The sequence below is a fragment of the Triturus cristatus genome, chromosome 4_2, assembly GCF_964204655.1.
Source record: "Triturus cristatus chromosome 4_2, aTriCri1.1, whole genome shotgun sequence".
NCBI classification, from domain to species: Eukaryota; Metazoa; Chordata; class Amphibia; order Caudata; family Salamandridae; genus Triturus; species Triturus cristatus.
Window position 1 is genome coordinate 738,577,244 of NC_140586.1, and position 25,512 is coordinate 738,602,755.

The 25,512-nt window shown below is 48.1% G+C and overlaps 1 protein-coding gene across 2 annotated transcripts in view; it reads left to right on the forward strand.

Annotated features, from left to right (window-relative positions):
* Positions 1-25,512, forward strand: part of EPS15 (epidermal growth factor receptor pathway substrate 15) — an 819,466-nt gene that overhangs the window by 369,603 nt on the left and 424,351 nt on the right. For both annotated transcript variants that reach the window (XM_085602646.1, XM_085602647.1), the window contains exon 11: positions 16,324-16,480. In XM_085602646.1, the coding sequence (XP_085458772.1) occupies positions 16,324-16,480 (157 nt within the window). The remainder of the gene's footprint in view (positions 1-16,323; positions 16,481-25,512) is intronic.

Genomic DNA, 25,512 nt, shown 5'->3' on the forward strand with positions numbered 1-25,512 from the left:
CAATGTGGGAGACATGCCAAAAGGAGTCAGCCATCTGGATCTGGACAGATAGCCTTGTCTGGTACGTTCATCCCCTTCTCTGTACTGCAAACTCCCAGGCGGCCCAGTGGGGCAATAGCCCCCAAGTGCCTCTTCCTCAGGGTGGCCACATGTCTAGGCCAGGTTCCTGTTCTACCCACCATCAGCCCGTGTCTTCTGCCCAGAGCCCGCATGTTGCATGCCAGCGGATCTATGGCTTGCGCAAACAGCTGTAGTGAAGGAGCAACCCTGACTGGTGCCTCAGTGTATCTGCCATTGGTTCGAGTATTCGTGACCTTGCCTGGGTACAGTAACCTGATCCAAGCCAGCAACTCATTCCCAAACCCTATGTGATGGAGAACTGCAATAGTTATGCCCAGAAGACTATTTATTTTGGCCTTCTCAATGGCCACCAAATACTATCTGGTCCTTCTTCATGTCCACCGAAACTACTACTGCTTGATGACATTCTGCTGATAGACCATCCATTATGTGAAACAGCTGACATATGTGCAGGGAGGTACTTCTCCCAGGAACAAAACCATTCTGACCAGGATGGATAAGGGACAGCAAGCAAAGTTAGATCTGGTTCCTGATGATTTTCTCCAGGATCTTATAATCCAAGTTCAGAAGGGACAGGGGCCTGTAAGTTGTCCTGTTCAATGCATCGCAGCCCTGGTTTGGAATCATTACACTTAAGGAGTTCACTCAAGGATTCTGGAAGCCTGCCTGCCTTGCGCGCCATTGCGTACATCATTGCCAAGGGACTGAGGAGATTAGCCTGACCGCGTTTGTAAAATTCTAAGGGATGGCTGTCACAACCGGGTATCTTACCCGCCGTTATCTGTTTAATCGCCTGGGCTATTTTGCCTTCCAACATGGAGCCCTCCACTTGTTGTCTATCTTCCTGGGTTAGTGTGGCTAGGGGAATAACGGTTGGGAAAGAAGTCAGCTGTTCGGTATTAGCGTCGAGCACCGGTCCATACAGGTCTTTATTGTAGTCTGAGAACGCTGCCACAATGTCCGCCTAGCTATACATGTGGTATCCATCTGAGTGAAGGATGGCCTTTATCACAGTGTGTCCGCTCTCCATGTGCAAAAGGCCTGCGGGTAAGTGCCCAGCACGATCCCTCTCTGTGTGGGATCGTGCATGTAACCATGTGGAAACAGCTGGCCCCCACCTTTGCTTGGACCAGATCATAGTGGGCCTCCACCTTCAAGACAACACATATTTCCAAGTGCCTGAGCTCGTTCTCTGTGCGTCCAAGCTGGGACCACCAGGATAGAGTGTACCCCAGTGGAAGTTTTAGTGCATATTCCTCAGATAAATGCTTTGAAGGCATCCCATTTGACTACTGGTGGTAAGGGGAGAGGATTTGGCCTAATGGCTGGGGCGGTCGATCTCTAATCTGGGGAACTGGTTTAGTTTCGGCAATGACGCTGAACATCCTGTGATTATGGGCAAATCACTTAATCTCCCCATGCCTAACAAAAAAAAATGAATCTGTCCTCATGTAACGCAACTGGAGCTATGTAAAGCTCTCTGATACCCGATACCTTTGGGTGAAGTTCGCGCTATATAAAGCTCCGTAAAATAAAAATAAGGCTGTACTCAAATTGTTGTCAAAATAGTGAAGCGTCTCTTCAAGCATGGTTCCGCAATACACAGCAGCATTGTGCCGCAATACGCATCATCCACCAGTGCTGAGCATTGTTGTTACCAGGCAGGAATGAGAGTCTCATTAAGCCCAATCACAAGGACAGCAGAGGACATAAGTCCAAGCAAGTCTTTGCTAAATAGTCTACATTGTGTGTAGCTTACGTCTGGTGTCGGTAAGTGAGAAATAAGTCTATCTTTGTGTGCAGTGCATGCATGTGGAAGAAATAGTATTCCCTCATTAGTGGGTGTGCCGGTTGCCACACGTCCAATAGGTTCCTGTTAGTCATCCAGTCGCGCTGCTCCACTTTCTTGTATGTGGCCGCTCCATACAATGGCTGGTGCGAGAGGTCCAAGCCAAAATCCACTGCACTATTAAAGTCTTCCCCGACCACCAGGAGCTCATTCAGGGCACTCTTCAGGAGCCTCGCCTTGGAGGACAGGTACGCTGACTGACTGACATTCATGGAGTAAAGTTCCAGTATGTGTATTGGGGAGCCATCCAGCTTTCCACTCACATACACATACCTTCCCTCTGGTCTACCCCCGCCACTCCAGCCAGAGCAGCTCTCCTGGTGCTACCCATATAAGCACTCCCCTGAAGTACGCAGAGTAAGCTGTATAAAATAGTTGACACCTCCACCTGGTCCACAGCCGCTGCCCCTCCTCTTCTGTCAAATGGGTTTCCTGTAATTTGTCAATATGCACTGACCTTTTTGCCAGGTACGAGTGTACCCACTGACACTTAGTTGGCGTTGCCATCCCTCCGCGTTCTACGTGATGAAGTTGAATGCAGGGTGTTGCACTGTCTTATCCTCCATGATGGTTCGCATGTGTGGTGCGAGCTACATTACCCCTCCCGTCCACCCCGTGTCAGTACTCAGATCCCGTGTGTCCACTCCGGGTGTTCCCCGTATCTCACAAAATCTCCCAAAGTACGCAATATTCTAATGTCTTCTGCAAGCAATATGAAAACAATAATCAGTTTAGACCCCAACAATAGCCCAACAACCAAACCCTGCCCATGTTTAGAACTAAGGGAAACTATGAATATGAGAGTTGACCCCCTGTATGGTGTGCTGAGGTAGGAAGAATGTACAGAAAGGAGGAAGTGGAGAGAAAAGAAACCATTGCTGGTGAAGGTCTGGCTGGACCGGTTAAAAGGAGGCAGGCAAAGAACTAAAACTCTAAATCAACTCAGTTTTCCATGGGTTGGGCACAGAGGACCCGCTCCTGACACTGATTGAGTGCTGATCCCCTGCTCAAAATGTCCTTTTAGTCCTCCTGTACGCCCATCTTGTGCTCAGCCATGGGTCTCCAGTGGCAGGTGGCAGGTTCCCCAGCATTGTTGTTTTCCCTGGGGGACTGTGCTGCCATTTTTTGGCCTCGATCAACTAGGCGGTCATTCCCTCATCATCACAGCAGTCCATATGTGCATGGGTGGGAAGCCAACACAAATCTTCCTCCGTGGACTGTAGGGTGACCTTTGGCAATCCGTATGTCTCGTCATCTGAGCTGCGAAGAAGTCTTCAAGTGTTGTCCTTGCTGGCCTCTGATGGAAAAGTGGAGGTGGTTTCATGCAGCATCACTGCAGCCTTCAGCGCCATGACCTTGTCTGTGTCCACCTGGTATTTATTGGGGGTCGTGACCATCTGGTTTCCGAGTCCTCTCTGCCTTTTACTTCTCTGCTGGCGTGGACCCCTGGATCGCTGCGACTACTCCTGCGAGGCACTTTTCTGTCAGGGCACCCCTGGGTCTCTTCCCAGTCTCGGGCCTCCTTCGGGTCCCTGAAGAACGAGGGACTCGCCCTCATGACTGATCAGCAGGCAGGCCGGAAAGAGCAGAGCATGCCCATGTCTCGCAGTCTCCTTTACACTCCCAGGAATGAAGCCCTGTGCCTCTGTACCACCAGGGTGTAATCAAGGAAAATATAAACTTTAGTGTTAACTACTTTCATAATGGCCAGCCTATCTGGTGGCTCAAAGAGACTTCTCTTTTGCAGAAGTGCAGGAGTTTGGCAACCAGTGGTCACTGGGCCCTGGTGCCATCGCTCCAAAGAGAAGAAAGTTAACATACCGCTAGGGCGACCTCCCTTCGCGGCCAATCTTCCAGGTAAATAATCATGTCCTGCTGTTCACACTCTCAGGCAGGCCCGTGTCAAGCATCTTAAGTTGATCCATATTAGATCTCAATGCATTGATGTGGCCTTCATTGATATTGTCCAAGAGGAAAACCTGCGAATTGAGCAGCAAGTTTAGCAGGAGCTGTGGGCCAATCAAAGTTTTCAGTGAATGGCTGTTGAGAAGTTGACCTGGTATATGCTGTCCACTAATTAAAGTGGGCACCTTGCACCAGTCCAAACGACCCTTATGATGTATGAGGTCAAAGATAACCTTTAGAAAGCTATCCTAGTGGTAGCTGTGGAGAGCAGCCTTCAGGCTTAATGTTGAAGGAATGTAAAGCAGCTTGTTTTACCAGAACATCACCTCCTATATTGACTAAATGAAAGGAGAACCACATAGTAGTTATATAAAAATATGTATTTATTAATATAACCCTCTCTAGTATCCTCTACACGAGGATTGAACACAAAGCACACAATACGAGATCAATAGAACTGTTGTAAGTAGCACAATACACAGTGGGCTCCAGGGGGAGACCAAACCATATACTAAAATAGTGGTATAACCACCACGACTCTGGTCAAGACAAGGTCTAGAGCACGTAGAATCGCTGGGACCCCAAGGTGAGTAGATAGGGACCCCACGGAGGACGGGTACAGTGTGCTAACACGACCTCCATACAATTCTATGGGGAAGTCGTGGTTGCAATTTTACAGTTTAAGGACCTTTTTAGGAGGACTTCGAGGAAACCCTTTGGAACTTAAGAGGTTGGAGAGCCACCCCACCCGTGGATACCGTAGTACCTGATTTACCTATCCCAGAGGAGCTGGGTGCATACGTCTGGAGTGGTGTCGGAAACTGATGTCGTTCTCAATGGAGTGCTGTGTAGGTGAAAGGGTCCGGTGGAATCAAAGCCTGGATTCTGGAAGGAAGGAACCTGAAAGCAGAGGGGACAGAGTCTGGGTCACTTCAGAGTGACCAGGGGCTCGGGAGACGAATGCCCACCGATGTCGGGTGCAAAGAAGGGATGCTTGACTCTGCAGCCACAAGGACCAGGAGATGTCGATGATGATCAGAAGCCAGATGCGAGCTGTCCCACGAAAGATGTCGAGTGCTGAGGGGTCGGTGTCCTGCTGGAGCACCAACAAGCCTTGGCAAAAGAAACCCACGCAGGAAGGTCAAGCAGGTTACGGTGTGGACCAACAAGGTCCAGGGGACTCACCAAGCAATGGGGAGTCGGGCATGTCTGGAGCAACCAGGAAAGCCCAACAGAAACCAAGATGACCCTCAGGAGGATCCAAAGGCCAAATGACCAGGAGTCGCGAGAGGACCTCGAGCAAAATTGCAAAGTACCAGCCCACGGAGCACTCAGTGCGAGGAGGCCAGAGTTCTTTGGTGCAAATACTGCTCAGGGTCAGGACTACACGGAGTCCAATGCACAAGCTTGGGAATCGCCAACAAGGATCTGTTCCCTTCTTGGCCCCCGTAATTCTGTGCCCTCTTTTCCTTCTCTTCCCCTCGCTGTCCCCGTGTTTCTCGGCCCGTTTTTGCATTCTGTTCCCTTTGTTGCCCCCGTAATTGTGCCCTCTTTTCCTTCTCTTCCCCGCACTGTCCCCGTGTTTCTCTGCCTGTGTTTGCATTCTGTTCCCTTGCTGCCCCTGTAATTCGGTGCCCTTTTGCCTTCTGCTCCCTTCGTCGCCCCTCACTGCTCCCGCTGCTGCGTCCCTGCCCCCCTGACCGCCCATTCGCTACCCCTGCCTCCCGCCACCCAGCTGCTCCTCCCTCCCACCTCCCCATATAGGGCGGCCGCTGCGCGGTGAGGAGAGCAACCCTTGACCCTGCTAGGTAGGTAGCTCCCCCTCCGCACAGCACAGTCTGTGTCCTTGCCCCAGCTGCCGCTGCTGTGGAAGTTGAGGCCCTCCTCCACCCACAGGCTACCACCTGCGCCTCATCCCTGGTGGCCAGTGGTAGGCCGTAGGTTTGTATCACCATCTGTATCTTATTGTATTGCCTATTGTTATTTGGTGTCTGTGACTGCTGTTGTCTGTCTTCCCCTGGTGCCTGTACTTGGTCTGTGCCCTCTTCCCTCTTTTCCTTATGTTCCCCTCGCTGTCCCCGTGTTTCTCTGCCTATTTTTGCATTCTGTTCCCTTGCTGCCCCTGTAACTCGGTGACCTTTTGCCGTCTGCTCCCTTCGTCGCACCTCACCGCTCCCACTCCAGCCGCTGCGTCCCCTGCGGCCCCGCCCCCTGACCGCCCATTCGCTGCTCCTGCCCTGCCTCCCAGCTGCTCCTCCTTCCCACCTCCCCATATATGGCGGCCGCAAAAGCGCACCTAAGACAAGCACGTCTGCGCCTGGACCGTGCCCAGCGCCAGAACCCCTGGTCCCCGCGACCGCCACGACAACCGCCGCCCTACGATGCCAGCACAATCCACGCTCTCAACACTGGACGAAGCCACACCTGCTTCAAAGTCGCACCGAAACGCACACAGGGTCCCTTCACCTGCCAGAACTGCAGCTACACCAGCCTCAGAGCCGCTGAACCACCCACCAAGAGAGGCCACAATCCCCTCTGATGCATCCTACTGAACTTCTGCTCCGCACGCAAACATGCCGTCGAGCTCTGGGACCTGCTCGACACTTCATCTCCGGACGTCGCCTTCCTGACGGAGACCTGGATGAACAACTCCTCTGCACCCAACATTGCCATCCCAGACTGCTACAAGATCACCCGCAGAGACCGCCCCAACGGAGTCGGAGGAGGAATCCCCATCGTCCACAAGAACAGCATCAGGGTCTCGACCAACACTGACGACACTCTCAGCACCGCTGAACACATGCTTTTGCAGATCCACACAGATCCCAACTCCACCCTCAGAGGCACCCTCGTCTACAGACCCCCCCTGACCCCAGTTCAGCGACTCCATCGTCTACTTCATCAGCACGCACACCCTGACCTCCACTGACTACATCCTCCTCGGAGACCTGAACTTTTACCTTGAGAACAACAACAGCAACTCCACCACCCTGATCGAGAACCTTGCCAACCTTGGACTGAAGCAACTAGTCACAACGTCTATCCACTCCGCCGGCCACACGCTCGACCCCGTCTTCTCCTCAAGCTCCCACGTCTCCTTCAGCCACACCACCAAACTCCCCTGGACCGACCACCGCACCACCGAACTCCCCTGGACCGACCACCGCTGCATCCACTTCACCTTCCAGAACCCACCACACACCACCGCACCCAACAGATCCCCCGCTGGAGCAAAATCACCGAAGACCAACTACACGCAAACCTCGCCCTCAGCCCACCCACCGAACCCTCCAACACCGACGACGCTGCCCACAGCCTCAAACGCTGGATCGACGACTGTGCCAACACCCTCGGCCCACTGAAGAAACCCTCCTATAGAGACGCCAGCAAGAGGGCCAGCTGGTTCACCCCAGAACTCCTAGCCTCCAAGCGAACCTGCCGGAAACTAAAGAAGAAATGGCACAGTGAGCAGACTCCGGACAGCCACGCAGCCCACAAGGACGCCATCCGCAACCACCATCATCTCATCAGGACTGCCAAGAGGACCTCCTTCAAAGACCTCCTCTACAACAACGCACACAATAGCAAGGAGCTCTTCAACATAGAGAAGGAAATTTCCAACCCCAGCTCCAACACCAACGACATCCCGCATTCGCAAGCCCTGTGCGACTCCCTCGCCATTTTTTTCCATTGCAAGATAGCAGACATCCACGACAGCTTCAACACCCAGACAGCCCCAACAGACATCAACACAACAGACTCTGCACACCATCGGCCACGACACCCTGCTAGCCTGGGCCAACGTGAGCCTCGATGACACCATCAAGACCATGAGCACAATCCACTCCGGCTCCCCGTCAGACCCATTCCCGCACACATCTTCAACAAAGCCAGCAGCTCCATCGCACCCCATCCGCGCATCGTCATCAATCTCTCCCTCAAGACCGTGACCTTCCCAGAGAGCTGGAAACATGCAGAGATCAATGCCCTACTAAAAAAAAAACAAAGCGGACCCAAGAGACCTCAAGAACTTCCGGCCCATCTCTCTGCTTCTGTTCCCGGCCAAGGTCATCGAGAAGATCGTCAATAGACCGCTAACCCGATACCTTGAAGAAAACAGAATCCTGGACCCTTCCCAGTCAGGTTTCCGCAGCAACCACAGCACCGAGACTGCCCTCATCGCCGCCACCGACATCAGGACCCTGCTGGACAACGGTGAGACTGCGGCCCTCATCCTCCTGGACCTCTCTGCCGCCTTCGACACCATCTGCTACCGCACACTACGCGCACGCCTTCACGCCGTAGCGATCTGAGACAAGGCTCTGGAATGGACCACCTCCTTTCTCTCCGGCAGAACCCAGAGTGTCCGCCTCCCCCCATTCCGATCCGAAGCCTCCGAGATCATCTGCGGCGTACCCCAGGGATCTTCCCTCAGCCCGACACTGTTCAACATCTACATGTCCCCGCTCGCACACGTCGCTCGACAGCACGACCTCAACGTAATCTCCTACGCCGACGACTCTCAACTGATCCTCTCACCAATGACCCCATCACCGCCAAATCCAACCTCCACGAAGGAATGAAGGCAGTCGCCGACTGGATGAAAATCAGCCGACGGAAGCTGAACAAGGACAAGACGGAGGTCCTCATCCTCTGCTCCAACCCTTCAGCCTGGGACGACTCCTGGTGGCCGACGGCACTGGGGGCAGCCCCGACACCCACAGACCACGCATGCAACCTCGGAATCATCCTCGACTCTATGCTCTCCATGACCAAGCAAATCAACGCCGTCTCCTCCGCCTGCTTCAACACCCTCCGCAAGATCTACAGGTGGATTCCGACAGATACAAGAACAGTCACCCAGGCCCTCGTCGGCAGCAGACACTACTACGGAAACGCCCTCTACACGGGAGCCCCGACCAAGCTCATCAAATGACTGCAACGCATCCAAAACGCCTCTGTACGACTGATCCTTGACGTACCACATCACCCCCCCCACCTGAGAAACCTGCACTGGCTCCCCGTCAACAAGAGGATATCCTTAAAGCTCCTCATCCACGCACACAAGGCACTCCACAAGACCGGCCCAGCCTACCTCAACAGACGACTTTCCTTCTATATTCCCAACCGCCAGCTCCGCTCCGCCGACCTCGCACTCTCCACCGTCCCTCACATCCGAAGAACAACCACAGGCGGGAGATCCTTCTTCCACCTTGCCACCAAGACCTGGAACACCCTCCCACTGAGCCTAAGACGGACCCAAGACCTGCTGACCTTCAGGAGACTACTCAAGACCTGGCTGTTTGACCAGTAGCGGCCCACCCTCCCAGCGCCTTGAGACCCTTGTGGGTATGTAGTGCGCTCTACAAATGATTGATTAATTGCAAATTAACGCGGTGCACAGGGGTTCGGGTTATGCAGTCCCCACGAAAGATACTGGCCTCAAACTTCCTGAGAGGGCAGATCGACCTCAGGCCTTCGTAACCCACCTCATGTGTTGCTGAAATCTTCCGAGTCCGCAGGAGCTCAGGAGCAGCAGACTGGTGAGTTGCGTTGAGGTGCCTGTGAATGCAGGGGAGTGACTCCTTCACCCCAAGGGAGATTCTTCAGTTGTGTTTAGTGCACCACATGTCCTGAAAAGCCTGTATGGAGCAAGGGCACAGACAAAGCTTTGGACGGAGAGGGAGACGAAGTCGGGCCCAGTCGAAGTCCAGCAAAGGCCAGAGTGTCCAGACGGTCGAAGGTCAGTGGTTTCTTCTTGTAGAATCTTGTCCACATAAAATCTAAAGTCTTACAGCCAGGTAAGCCCTTTTGTACCCACTGGAAAGGGTTAGACAGATTCGGGAGACCCTCCTAGGGGAGGGTCAGGACAGAGGGGCGGTTACACCCATGTCCTTTGTTCAGTTTCGTGCCAGAGCAGGAGCCAACGGCTCCCAGAATGGTTTTGAGCTGGACTATGCACTAGGACACCAAATGTGCCCCTAGTGCAGACTTTCAGGCACTCTTGAGTGCACCCACCCACCCCCAAAACATTTGATCCTGTCTGGGAGGTGGTCACACCTCCCTGTGACTGGATGCCTATTATGCTGCCTTCCTCTGCTCGAGCTTGGCTCAGCAGCAGGAGTTCATAAATGCGCCTCAGTTCAGCAGTATCCATTTTGTGCTGACCGGTTCGAGAAGGCTGGCACTGTGGGGACCAGTAACCCCACAAAGCTCGCTTCAGAAGGATGGAATCATACCTCACACCGGTTACCGGTGTGAGGTATGATTCCAAGGTGTTTTGATACCAAACACAATATGTTTCTAGGCAGCCGTTCTCGAGATAGCATTTACAGCGAGGTTATAATGCACCTCTACCTATATGTCCGGCTGAGTCACAGACAACCCGGGAGAATGGTCTCCGAAGGCTGCAGAGGGGCTCTGCTCATGCAGCGGCACCCTCTCACGTAAAACCCAGCACCCTGCCTTCAGGATTGATAAGGCCTGCTATAGGGTTGACTTATCAGTTTTAAGTGTAGTGACTGATAGATATAGTGAACCTATATCTAAAGTAAGTGGTGCAAGCACCAGCTTACACAGGTTGCAGTAGCAGACCTGTAGTTCCATTTTGCATGGCCTCTCATGGGTGGCATAATACATGCTTCAGCCCATGGGAGGTCTCTGGGGTACCTATGCCCTGGGTACCATATACTAGGGACTTATAAGGGTACCCCAGTATCCAATGTGGAGTGTACCAAAGTACATGCATAACAATTTAAAGGAGAAAGCAGACAGACTGGGGTCTTGATTAGCAGGTCCCCAGTCAGACTAGTCAAAACAGTGTAACATCAAGCAAAAACTGGGGGTAACCATAAGAAGCAGATCCTACTTTCCTATAGCTGCCCTTAAAAAATGTGCATGGCTATCAGATGGAGACCACAGTCTCAGGCTTACCACCTTTTATTTTTTTACTTCCAACAGTGTTTGAATACATCTCCGTTGATTGGAGAAAACCAATGAAAACTAACATAAGAGGTGGGCCCTTCAGTCTTGGCACTTCTCAACAATTTTGAAACTCTGGTACAGATATGTGGTCATCTGTCATTGGATTTTTCATTATTTCACAATTCTGTAACACAGATCTTGAACCATGCTCTTCCTCCCCTAGAGGGCCACACTGGATTCTAGGACGCTGATTGGGCTTCACCTGTCCTTTCCTTTCACTCTGTCAGTAGAAGTGTCTCTCTTCACTGCTACAAGTGGGTGTCATATTTATAAGGCAGAATTTTATTTTATGATTTGTAGTGTTTCTCTCTTTTATTTTAGTTTCATCCCTACAGCCTATGGTGTAAACTGGTAGGGGAGTCCTTCCAGTGTGACAAGTAGTTGGGCTCCAGTTGTTAAGTTACATTTTCTGCCTGTTTCAAACTTGGAGACCACAGACACATGCCCCCTTGCAGATAGTGGGCTATGTACACGCTGTTGCATTGCATCTGCACAGGGGACACCCACAGCGTGTAGTGTGCAGGACTGCCCAAGGCATGGAAAAAGCAAGCATTTCTGCCCCCAGAGCAAGCGTGGTGCCAAGAACATTGGTCCCCTTGGCAGTCCTGGCTGCAAAACACTGAAACTAGCTCCCCTTTGTGATCAGGAGTATTTCTAACCATAAAACATCCAGGTAAAGCATTAAGCCCTGGCTTTTCCAGTCCTATCTGTAATGAGTGCTCACTTTACTATCCTGCTTCAGCGCCAGGACGCCCGTGGGTTTTGGTGGGATATATTTTCATTCATGATGAAGCTGGGTGTATTGGGACCTTTTGCTCCATATTATTCTGAATTCCTGCTTGCACAGGAGCTTAACCTTCGTTTTTGGTTGGTTTGGTGCATGCAAGTGACCCTGACTAATTCAGAACTGCTATGGCTCTGTTCCAATTTAAATCTCTTCTGCGGTAATCTTAGCAGAAGAAGTGGGATAATATTTTTATCCTTTAACTGCGCTGTGCCACTGATAAAGTAATGTAGTCTTTCTAAGGTGTTCATATTTTGGGTGGGAAGTGAATCCGTTTTTGGCATGGAATTCTATTGGGCCCCATGTCTGGCAGAGTTTTATTTTTGCTATCGAACAATTCTAGATTGACTCTAAGCTGAGGAGCATAAACATAACCTTCTTTGTCCTTTACTTTAAGACCCTCTTCACTCCCCTCCCTCTGCTATTATGTGTAAATATAAGTAATATCTTCATGGGATTCCAGCAGCCTATTGTGTTACAAAATAAGATAAATCCATGGTAACTGTATTAATTTTATCTCATTTTGAGGCTATCCCTGGAAGATGGTTGAAGACTGGGATTAGGTTCATATTTACCCCAGTAATTCTTCGTATCCAGGACATCTGAGACTCTCCCTTTTTCTAGGTCTGCAATACTGTAATTCCATATATAGATATGGCCAGCTAGGGTGCTAATGCACTACGTCTCTGCCTAATCAATACTCCAAGATATTTAAATTCGTTATGCTCCTAGCTTGGGTCTTATGTTTTCACGTCTTGATTCGTCTCAGTACAATCTTTCATTTTTACAGCTGGATTTTAAGTAATTTGTTTTGTAAGCTGATAGCCAATTGAAAGTTTCTGATTCTACTTGCTTTTTGTCAGATACCATCATGAGGTGGGCTGTCATTGTCCCCATTTTGCCTTATTTATTTAGACAAGGGTTAGACTTTTCAATATAAAATTTGCAAAAGATCTGGGTAAAAAGGTGGGCAGCTTTGTTAATTCTAGTAACATTGTTGAGGATGAATGTTTTTATTTTGGGGTCTGTTGAATTTTCTCTAGCCCTTCTATTTTGTTTCATTTAATATGTTCAAAAAGCCTTTCAAATTATCTGATGACTGGAGAGCGAAGACATTTTGCTTCGGTTAGATCTGTTACATCCACTACCATTTCAGTGTTTAATGTTTGCCTCTTGTTGATAAAGCCTGTCTGGTGCGCATATTGGAATTGGAAATCAATTTTCAAGATGATATTGCAATTAAAAATCGCTGTTGACCTATATTAAGGATATTCCTACAAGTCCTTGCCTGGTTTGGGTATGGGGATCAGTGCGTGTTCCTTCATAGCTTGCATCTAATGACTGACATTGAATCATTTAAATAGGGGACAACTAGGAATTTGGTTGTTTAGAAGAGTGTTGGTGAAACCATTTAGGGATGGGGCCCTCGTATTAATAAAAGCAACTCGGCAAACATTTAAAAAACAGCAAAAGGCAAAGAAGCAGTATGTGAATAACAGCAGGATTTGGTTCATTTATTATTCCATTAATGAGGGACAATTCCCCCAGGGACCTGCCACAAAATCATTCTTTTGCACATAAGTTCCAAGTCCGGGCAATGGCGGCATCTCATGCCTAGCCAGCAGTGCTGACAAATAAACTCTGCCTCTGAAGTTGCGTAATGATACGTGGTTGTGATTCTGTTCAGCGGTACCTCACCTGTGCTGTTTGTAGGTCTCAAAAGAATTTGGGTGGTATGGCATTGGGGTAGGTCTGTAATGTACAAGTCAATTGTGGTAGGGAGATCATTTTGAAGAGCGCTCCCCTCCTGGCCATGTTTAGCGCAAGAGTTTACCACACAGCAGGGCTGTAATTAGACCCGTGCCAGTTACATTTGTATTGTTTATTAAGGTAATATGTACAACATTTTCAGCTTTACATATTGATGCATCACTTAAAAGTGCATATCAACCAACATATGTGTTACACAGGCTACATCAGTGATATTGCAACCCGATAAATACTATTGTATTGTTGATAGTTGGTTTTGAAATTGATTCCACCAGGTCCCCAGATCTTTTGGTGTTTCTTAGGACATTCTCTTGCCTTGGGTGTCGTCTCCTCTGCCTTGGTACAGTAATGCATTCCTTTAAGCCATTCAGCAATGAGGCCAGAGGAAGCCAGATTCGACCTACAGTGGTGGGCTGTGTCACATTTCCCAATAATTAGACCTATGCCCACCAACAAGCAAGCCCCATGACATCCGCCCCAGTCCTGTTATGCTCAGTAGTACAACTGTCCGGGCCCAAATGACTTGTTCCCCAGTTACTCGAATATCATGAATATGGGGCGAGTCGTCTTGGATACAGTGTTATCCCATCCAGTATGCCTATGTGTACCTGTGGTTGTGTTACAGCGCATACAGTTGGGCTTTAAAGGGAAACCGCAATGCGTATTAGGAAACCTGCAGGTGGTGTTAAAAGTAATACCGGGTGAAAATGCCACAGTGTAAAGTTGGTGTGCATATCTTTGGCTATTACCCATCACAAAAATAAAAAAGAAATTAAAAGGAGAGATTGGCCCACCAGCCCTGAAGTGTACCACTAGGTAAAATGCCATAATTTACAGTGAAGTGAGCTTATGGCAGAAGTGGGCTGCCCCAATGACACATGCTGCATACTGTGATGAGCAGAAGCAAAATGCAAAGGACACAAACAAATCAAAGGATAACGAGGGCTGAATGAAAGCCCCTTTGTGTATTTTTATAAATGTATGTATTTTTATTATGATTTTTTGGGAAACATGAGGCTGGTGAGACCACTAACTTACCATCTCCTAAATAGCTGTTCTAATTTCGATACAGAAACGTCACATTTTTTAGCGGTCCTATCATATACGGAGCATGCTTCTTTTATCCTTGCAGCTTCTTCAATACAATTCTGGTTTTTCCAGGTACCATTTTTTAATCTCTTTGGGATGTGCTACCATCTGTACATTAGCTTGTCTTGATGTTATTTATTCTGGAGACACTTCAGTCCCAATATTACCTATAACTCATAGACTTACTTCAGTTGGAGATGTGAAGTAATTTTAATTTGAAAGGATTAAACATTTGTTGGACGGTACAGCCCCTGGAGTAAGTCTTAAACTCACATTGCTAAACATGTAGACCCAAAAATGGTTTATGCTGGGCATGTCAATGAGTGTGCTTTGGAGCAGTCTCCTCCTTAGGCGACTTGTGGAAACATTTCAGCGCATCAGAAACATCATTGCCTTCTAGTATAAAATGCTAAAATAAATCCACCCTCATCTCTTTCGCGAGCAAGGAATATCTCGGAAGCACATGCACGCCTGCCTTGTCCTTCTTGGGTAACCTGGCGTTGTGCTGAATATTTTCCTGCACCTGTCTTGGCAGTCAACAATTGCTCATCCTCTGGGAGCATCCTAGACGATGAGAAATTGGCTGTCAAGACCGGTGCAGAAAAATATTCAGCACAACATCAGGTTGTCTAAAAAGGACAAGGGCTGTTTCTCTTAATCCATGGTGAACGTGGTTGTCTTCCACGTCTAGCAATGAGTTGCATCCAACTTCTTCCTAGATCCCTTCCAGTAAGGTTTGTGCTGAACGTTCTGAGTCTGTTAAACACCTTTGACACCATCAGGTAAGTCCTTTTGAACTGGATGAGGGAGGAGGGTTAAGACCCGTTGTCTTCAGCCAAATCCAACAAGTCCAACCAGTGCTCTTCACATCAGCCCTGCCCCACTCTGCAGGGGATCACCAGTGTTGCCACTTTTCTTCAATGTGCATGTGCTCGGTTAATGAAATTAGAGATCATCTTCCATCTGACCTTTTCTTCACTCTCATCTGCCTGTTATCTGTAGTAGTGGCCGGTGGACAGCTGACCCAAGCCCAACTGAACCCCTTTGGCCAATCGCCTGCTTAGTCTCTCACCCGTCCCGGACTCATACATTCCCTCTTGACCTTGTGTCTAATGAGAGTCCCCTGGGGTTTGCTCAGGTGCATCTTCCTCCGTGTCTTAGGGACCAAATAAGGATCCTGTAATTTCCGCCCTCAGTGAATATAAAGTTGTTGTTTACCCCGGTTTGCAAATGAGGCTGCAGAAAATGCAAGCAACTGGATGCTGAATGCCCCCAGTGATTTTACATATTATACATGCACTTAAAGGTATATTGATAACGGTGTGAATTAATAAAGTTTTTCAGAATAAAAATGTGACTTTCCTTTTAAGGACTGGATTAAAAATTGGAATGGGTATCGTGAGTCATAGGTATTTGGTACAGCTGAAGTTTACACAAATTAGAAAGTTAAAAAAATGTGACTGTTAAATTTTTGTAGCTAGGAATTGGTAAACCAAATGTGAAGTTGCAGCAATGCCTTGATGATTTGTGCCCTATTGTTCTGTAAGAAGGTTCAACTGAAAATGCATTTGCTGGAATTTGAACCTCAAGTTGAACCTTCATTATGCAGCTTTATATTCTTGCAAACGTTTTACATTGTATTTGTGTAGTTCTGAGACTACCCACTGCACACAATTAATGTCTCATCCACATGTGGAGTGTCCCTACTTTTGATGAGAGAGAGAGAATCCCCATACTCCTACCTTAGTAGCTGTTTGGTATGCAAAGTGATCATTCGGCTCAGCTCTTCTTTTGTAGCACATACTTAGCAGATTACTAAAAGGCAATATTTTTTTTAAATGTGCTATGCTGTTTTATTCAGGACTCTATGTGATACGAAGGACTGTGGGAAACTTTCCAAAGAACAGTTTGCCTTGGCCTTCCATTTCATTAATTTGAAGTTGACAAAGGGCATTGATCCACCTCAAGTTCTCACCGCAGAAATGATCCCACCCTCAGACCGGGCCAGTTTACAGAAGGTAAGAGTCGTTTTTGGAAAACATGAGTTGATTAAAACGTATTGATGCATTAACGTGGCATCTACATAAGGCCATGTGGTTACCGACACCAATGATATGAAACGAATTGTTCTAATGTACTTCGGAGCTACAGTTCTCTTTTTATGTGCATATTATAGCCGCTAATAAAAAAAGTATTCGAATCTGGTTACGTGATATGTCATGTGACAACCTTAGTAGTGTAAGAGTCGGTAACATACGGAGGATGCAAGGCGGGGGTAAGCAAGGAAAATTGGCCTCCTAACTCATTGGGTAGGTACAGAAATGCAGCCATAATGAAGTTGCAGGAGGCGTCTCAAGCCCCTGTTGAGATTTGCCATCTTTCACCTTCATTCTCATTTATGCATTACGTATGCCATTTGCAATTTCTAAATCTTCAGGTTCTCCAAAGATCCTCTGCTGGGTTACACCTGGATGTTAGTACACCCTATGTACAGAAAGTACTATATGATTGTACAGGCATCCACTGAGCAGTCTTATCAAGGGATTTGTTTTTATTATATTGGAAGAGGCATACCAGTTGATACCACAAGATGGCTGCTGCACTAGAAGGTCATACAATGAAGAGGGCGGGGGCATGAAGGAATTTTGATGGCAATTTTGCCATCAAGCTAAAAAAAAAAAAACTTTAATCAGTCAGTTCTAACTTCTACTTCCAGAAGCCCTAGAAGCCAATTTTGGACCAGAAATGAATAAATGGATATTGTTCGATCAAGATATTGTCTCCATGGTGAAAACAGGCATTGTGTTGAGTGGATGCTTGCAGTGATTCCCCTTGTAACAGATTGCTTAGCGACCAGAATGTATAAGGAATTAATTGGGGGCACATGTATAGGAAAATATCTCTTTTGTCAATCCTGCTCGAATTCATGAAGGAATTATTTTAGGTATTTTGAAATGTCCCTACTCTTGAAAGGCAGCAAAGTGCTGTACTTGGTATGTGGGACCTGGGGAATCTGGAGGTATTAGTCACGTCATTATCCCCTTGTTATGCTGAACTTTTGGGGACCTGGTAACCTTCGCAATGATGGGAACCTGAATCCTGATAATGGGTGCAACCATAGGAAAGGGAGCCTAGAGCAAGGCTAAACCCTGCGCACTCCCACATACGCAGCCTCCCCACCAGGCCCAGATGGGATCTGGGCCTGGTTCCCATAGAAGAGATTGCCCTGAATCGCCCTCTCCAGTTCTGGAGACGACTTTGGTCAACGCCCGAGCTGGCAAGCTATAGGTATGATCTTGGTGATATACTGGCAAGGGGAAAATTGGATAAAATCCCTTGGTTAACCTATGTAAAGAACCCTTTGTTACTCCATAGGGATGGGGAACCTATGGTCCGCCCCGGAAGAGACAAGCTGTGCACTTTCGAAGAAATCATTGCGGGAGGTTTTGAACTCGTATCGGAAGGAAATGCTACTGCACTCCTCTTTGGGCAGGCTTACCGACTCCTTCCTGGATATTAAGATTAGTCCCCAGTTCGAAGTTTTTCTGGACGTCATCCAACCACCTTTGGCAAAGAAACTTTACATCCAGTTCAGACACGGCTCGCTACCGCTGAGGGATTTTACTCATAGATGGTCTAATGTTTCGGATCCCTTAAGCACGTGTTCTGTATGTACTGACACCAGTGAAACAGAGCTGCATGTTGTCCTTTTCTGCCCTTTATATATCAAGGCAAGAAAAAAGTGGATCGTTCAGTTATGCAAGTCTAGGGGTCTTAGGGACTACCAGGAGGTGTTTAGAATTTTGAAATACGATACTACCCCATTGATAGTGTTTGCAATGGCCAAATATCTTCTTTCCATGTGGTTCACAAGGTCCAAAACTATGATTTCTGCCACATAATCCTCCTGATTCTAGTATTGTCATCATTGCTACCATAGATCTCTGTGGTGTAGTGAGTACATTTTTGGCCTCGGATATAGTTTTAACAATTTGTTTTTGTGGAATAATTTTGTCCCTTCGTTTGTGTAATTTCTTTCATTTAATAATTTTAATGCTTCGATGGATTACACTCTATACAATGTCTATTTAATCATGTTTTATTGTATATAACTATTTGTCTTTTTATGGTATTTTACCGAAATAAAAGCTTTGACTGACTGAAACAGTAACGGGAGCAATCTGCCAAAGTCTTCAAAGTATCTACTATGTCACTGATCTCAGAGAGGATTACATTATTTGGATTGCAGAGGACGGCATACCTTAAATTAACCTCCCAATATTCAGTTATTTCAAGAACATTTAATAATTACTCCATCAATATGTACATGTTTTTCACATTCATTCTTTTCGTAATACAGTCCAGCTATCTTTATGCATATATTATAAAAATAATTAATTATTCCTATTGCAATTCACAATAAAATACAGAATATTCATTTTTTTATGATTTGGTGAGTAGCCACATTGATATGTGACATTCAATGAGTTTTACAGGACCACACTGTTCACTGTTGACTTATTTCTTATTTTCTTAGCACAGAAACTAAAGAAGCCTTTTGGTGTCATCTTTGAAGTGCTGCCTCCAAGTTGCCACATTAGCACTTTGCAAGCAGGATAGAGAAACAAAAATGATTTTAACAAGGATTGGCAAAGCCAATAGGTCTAGCCTATGCGAGAGCCAATGTCTTTCGTCAAAGTTGTTTAGCAGCGTGGCTGCTTTTCAGCATGATTAAAAGTTTGTGGCGTGGCCTAGAGGAAAGTGTCGTGAAATGTAATTTTATTTTAGTTGTATGAGGAAATCAAAAGATGCAGGTATAGAGAAACAATGTCCAAAATTGCGTCTGAAAACAGAACAAATAACGAAAGCAGCACGAGCACTGGAAACAGGTGTCCTGAAACGTATGTGTGTACGGTCGTAAGCAATATAAATAATGCAGCTCTAAATTAAATAGCACCTGAATCACAGTGCAAGCAGTGTATGGACACTAAGATTAAGCAATCTGTGCTTGGTCCATGCTTCACAAAAAGCAAAGGAAGTGATGCCTACTAAGCGCTGACCAATTAAGAGGCAGCAAAGATAAGTGACAATTATTCCAATGAATGGGTAGCAATGGGTGGGCTCCTATCCCTTTATAGTAAACAATACCCCTTCCAGCGGATAGGGTATGCGCTGCCGGCAGGCAAGACCTAAAACAAAAGTTCTACTCTTGAAGTGAACAGACTTTGATCTGGAGGAACAAGGGCAAGTCATTCCTGCATCTGGCCAGGTGTAGGCCAGGGAAAGGCTTGTGTTGGGTGTATCAGTTGCTTCTGAATGTATGTAAAGCCTGGTCTCCAAATGCTATCGGACGGCTTTAGATACAATCAGAAATCATTTATAGGCCAAACACGGAGCTCTCCCTGCCCTATACCGTTTACATTTTGGGGCCATGACCGTATAAAGTTTTAGGTGACGCCCCCTGTAGACCGTGACCGCACACTTAAAGTGAGTGACCTACAGAGGAATCACCTCAGCCTGCGAGTTCCATGATTGAGCCTGACAAACCAGGCGAGATGGGGCGGTCGGTACCATCTGAAAACAATGCTGGCATTTCTGTGGGGAGGTCAGGTTAACAAAACTGGCTTCATTCGGTCGAGACTGCATTAGGGCATTCATTACGCATTGTGAAGTCCCATGGAGATGACGTACTATTACAGCACTTTTTACGATCGGTAAGAAGCAGACACCGGTCCTTCTGACTACTTTAATGTCCAGGGACACCTTAGAATCAAAGTGGAAATAAAAATTAAGTACTGAGGTAGCAGGTAGTGGCCAGGCAGAGGCACTTTAGTTAGTATCAGTGGTTATCAGTAGGTGCTTAGTTTTTGCAATGTATGTGACTAAATTTTCCTTTACAATAATCAAGTAAGCGTCTTTGTGTTCCCCCTTTTTTTTTTTTTTAAACGCATTATTTCTTTTTTGTTGCCTACTCTACTGTTCTTTTTTTTTTTAATACTTTATTTTCCAAATAAAGGAGACAATTCACATTGCATTGCATATAGTTTTTGCACAACCCAAAAAAACGAATCGTACCTGACAGTTTACGATACAATAATGGAAAGAATATTGACCCATACAGTGGCAACACTCAATGGACACCGGATCCTGACCCCCTCCCTCACACCCACCTCCCCATTTCATTCTATAAAGCTTTAAGCAGTCGCTTTCCTGTGGATACTCTGAGCCGCAGCCTTACAACGAGTTTCCACCATGTCGTGCCGCGCGACAGTGTGTGGCACCAGTCTGTCAGCCCACTCCCTCCGGCACTATGCCATTGTTTGTGAGGCGGAAGCTTGTCCGGCCGTGTCCAAGTGTGTTCGCAGCGGTCCCCATATGTCTTTAGGACGGGATGTCGGTGGCATCAAACTGGCATATAACTCTGCATTAGTGTTGCAGTACACTAGGCTACGCAGCCAGTCTTGTAGCTTGGATGCCGTTTTCCTGCCCCAGTGGATGGCCACCTCCCTCTCCGCCAGCAACAGCCCCAGGGACGCTAACCTCCTAACTTTCTTGGGAATCTGAACTGTATAACCCAGGAGGGCAATTTCCGTAAGGGGGACAAATGTAATCCCAATGATTTTCCCCAGTGTCTCATGTACCACCGCCCAGTAGGTCTGTAAACGAGGGCAGGACCAGGCCAAATGAAGAAAGCCAGCATGTGGGGAGGTGCATTTCAAGCAATTGTGAGGTTTGGAAGCATCAATCTTGTGGGCCATGGCTGGTGTGAAATAAGCACGGCGGAGGAATTTAAAATGTAATAACTTATGGCGGCTGTTAAGCGACATGTCCCTGGTGACCACTCAACACTTCTTCCATTGGTCGTCTATGATCGCCCCGCCCACATCCACCTCCCATTCCTGTCTGATCTTGGAGTCTACAGGAAGGAGCTGAGCGCAGGCCTTGTACATTTTAGAAACTAGGCAAGCACCACTTGTGTTCGCCAGGACCAAGCTAAGCGGGGGGGAATGCATCTGGCTCAACCGGAAATGAGGGAAACTCCTCCCGCAAGGCGGCTTTCGTTCTGCACATTAGGAAGCGGGTCATAAAACTGCAATCCCGGAATCTGTCGTCTTCGTCTATTGTGAAAACATGCCCCCCGGGAAACAGATCACCTATCTTGGCTATGTCTGCTGTTGCTAATGTGCTCTGTACTATTCGCTCTCCAGTAAGTGGAGACCATCTGGTGTTGGGCAAAGGTAGGGCGGAGGACTATAAAGATGTAGCCCCTGCACGCCTTTGCAGCTTATCCCAGGCCCAGGCAGTCGTTGACACTGTCTGAATGTCCCGTGGGAAACAACCCGGCAAAATCTCGCTCAGTTTGTCCGGAAGAACTAGGTCCGCCTCTGGTCTCAGATACGGGATACGTGCGTCGGGGTGAAACCAGGCGTGCGCATAGCGGCACTGCACCACCAGGTAGTACAGTTGGAAGTCTGGGACATTAAAACCTCCTCTGTCATAAGGCAGGGTCAGTATGGACCAGCGAACTCGAGGATGCTTGCCACCCCAGACCAGTCGGATCATAAGCGACCTTAGTGTGCGAAAGAAACCGTCCGACAGGAGCACTGGGATATTATTAAATAGATATAGCAATTTGGGGAGAACCACCATTTTTAAGATAGCCACCCTACCAGCTAGGGACAAGGGTAGTCTTAGCCATCTGTCCACCTGATCTTCTATTTTTTGAAAAGTCTGCCCATAGTTCAATCGTATGATCTGAGTGGTGTCCAGGTGGATGTGGATGCCGAGATATTTCACCGAGTCTGGGCACCATTCCAGAGGGAATTCGCAGTCCCATCGGACTGTGGACTCCGTTAGCGGGAATATAACAGACTTGTGCCAATTGATGCCCAGCCCCGAGAATCTGCCAAATCAGATAATTTCCAGAGTTAGAGGAACCAGGTTTAGATGAGGCTCCCGGACATACAGGATGGTATCATCTGCGTATAGGGAAGCCAAAAGCAGGCCGTTTTGAATTGTAGTCCTCTATGCAGATGGCGCTCTTGGAAGTGCCGGACTATTGGGTCCATCGCTAAAATGAATAATAGAGGGGATAGGGGGCAACCCTGTCTAGTCCTGCGGTATAAACGAAACGGCTTGGACAGAGTACCATTCAGGCGAAGTCGGGCCGAAGGGCCGCTGTATAGTAAGGAGACAATTGCGATGAAACTAGAAGGTAGGCCCATGCGCTGCATTACTTCCACTAGGAATGGCCATTCCAAAGAGTAAAACGCTTTCTCAGCGTCAAGTAACACCGCTGCTGCAGGAACCTCCGGTTGGATTCTGTGTAGCACAGCAAACAGTGTTCGGAGGTTCAAGGATGTAGAGCGTTTGGGTACGAAACCAGACTGCATTGGGGAGATGATGTACTCCATCAGCTGTGAAAGCTTGTTGGCGAGCACTTTCGCCAGTATTTTGTAGTCCCAGTTCAGTAGGGACAGCGGTCTGTAAGAACCGCACTGTTTAGGGTCTTTACCTGGCTTCGCAAGCAGAATAATCACAGCTTCACGTGGGGGCAAGACCTCTGCATACACCTTGATTAACTGGGGGGGCCAGAATATCCTTTAATTCTTTATAGAAGTCCCCGGTGAATCCGTCTAATCCTGGGGCAGTAGAGCCCCGCATGGAGTTTATGACAAGTAGAACATCAGCCACGGAGATTGTCAAGCATATGCTTCTCCAAAAAAACCAGTGCGATTTCGTCTAAATACTCAGTCTGTGCCGTACCATCAGGGTTGGCTCTAGACGTGTTTAGCATAGTGTAATATTTAGGAACTCATCCCGGATAGTCACCATGGAAGTGAGAGTGGTGCCGTTTGCGGATTGTAATTCAGTGATATAGTTCTTGCTGTAAGATGGTCTCCGCATTTGCGCAAGGACTCTGCCGGGCCGCTCCCCCTCCCCGTATCGTCTAGCCGTGTGGTATTTCCCCATGTATAAAATCTCACGATCCTCTGTGTCCCTGTATTCAGTCAACAGGGCAAGTCTTGCGAACCGCTGTGTCCGGGAGTGTTCCAAGTTGGGAGTGTACTGCTGCTATTTCCTGCTCAACGCGGGTCATCATCTGTCTAAGATCTCTAAGTACCCCTGCCTGCTTGGAAATGCACACTCCCCTGATAACGGCCTTGAAACCTTCCCACAGAACCGCCACGGTGTCCACCGGGCTGGTGTTAAGCTCAAAATAGACCTCTATCGCTTACCTGACCACAGCCTTGAACAGGTCATCTTGGAGGGCTCTGCCAGGGAAGCGCCACTGTTTCTCATACCCCTCTGGGCGTAGGAGCCTTAAATATAACACTATCGGAGAGTGGTCAGAGTACGCGCAAGGAAGCATAGTATGGGAGGCAAACCAGTCTGCAACTGCGGGATGGATCAGCCAGTAATCTATCCTTGACCAGGTACCGTGTGGGCCAGAGTAATGGGTGTAGGCGGTAAGGGCGGGGTTACGCTGCCACCAAATGTCAATTAAAGTGTGTTGTTCACAGAGGTCCCTCAATGCACGGCGCGCACGTGGCTTGACGTCCGGCGCCTTGGAGGTGCTGTCCAGGATGGGGTGTATTAGTAAGTTGAGGTCTCCTCCCAGGAGTAGTACATGGGGACCTAGTTTCGTGACCCGTGCGTTGAGGTCATGGAAAAAATCAGGGGCATCTACATTGGGTGCATAAGTATTGAGCAAGGTGACGGTGTGGCCATACAGGATATCCGTGACCATCACGTATCTGCCCTCAGGGTCTCGGGTGCATCTGTAAGTGTAAAAGGTACCCTCTGGTGGATCAATATGGCCGTGCCCCTAGCGTAGTTGATGTAATTGGCAAAAAACCTATGCGGGCCCCAGCTGGTGCCAAAATGTGCTGAATCGGTAACGGGGAGATGTCTCCTGTAAGTATGCTATGTCAACCTTGTGTCACATGAGATTGTGGATCACCTGCTGCCTTTTACGGGTATTATTGAGCCCCCTGACATTCCAGGACATAAAGGTGACGGCCGAGGGCCCCTGAATGTTACCTAACCGTGGCATTTGGCCAGTGTATGAACTCTTGTCTGTCAGGACGTGTACTCGGCGGCAATATGGCAAGCAATGTTACAATAAAGTGTGCACAATAACCACAACAATGTGTGCATATGACCCCTCCCCAGCCGCCCTCCATCCCGAAGGTGGCCATCCCTTTCAAAATTCACCTGCCCGTTGGTCATAGGGACCGTAAGGCTAACAACCGAGGACCAAAAAGTGGCCCCCATGAATACACTGAGTCAAACACAAAGGATACACCCAGGGGGGTGGCAGCCCGCAATTAGACCAACCACGTGAAGTGTCTGATAGTAACGTTAAACAGTGCAAAATCCCCATAGCAAAGTAATAATGCAAGTAAATACAATCAAACCATCATACAGTTCCAGAGTTTGAAAAAAGTTCAGCGCTAGCATCTGATCCGCTGTGTGGTGGTGAGGCCTGCAGACCTTCCGTCGAATTCTGTGTGCTCCGTGCCCTATATGTGCGACAAAATTCCTGGGCCTCCGTGGGAGTGTCAAATATTTTGGACCTGCCGTCAAAGTCCACCTTCAGCCTCGCTGGATATAGCATTCCATATTTCAGTCCAAGGTTGCGAAGCGTGGCCTTCACTCCCTGGAATTTCTGTCTCGCATCCTGAACCATTGGGGTAAAGTCTGGATAGAAGGACAGCTTCGATCCCTGCCATTCAATTACTCCGCGTTCCCTCGCCATTCTCAACGCTGTGTCGCGGTCTCGGAAATTCAGGAGTCTCGCAATGATAAAGCCTCGATGGGTGGCCAGGATTTGGTCTAGGGCCAAGTGATCGGTGCGCTCTTTCAACGACAAAGCCGAGAGTGAACGCATCGCTGCCAAACAGGTCTGTAAGGAGCTTCTTGACAAAATGGTCCATCCGGCCTGTAGATGTTGTCTCGGGGATTCCCATTATGCAAATTTTGTGTTGCCCGCGTGCTTCCAAATCCTCGTTCTTGATGGCGACCTCCTTTAGCAGGCGGTCCGTCC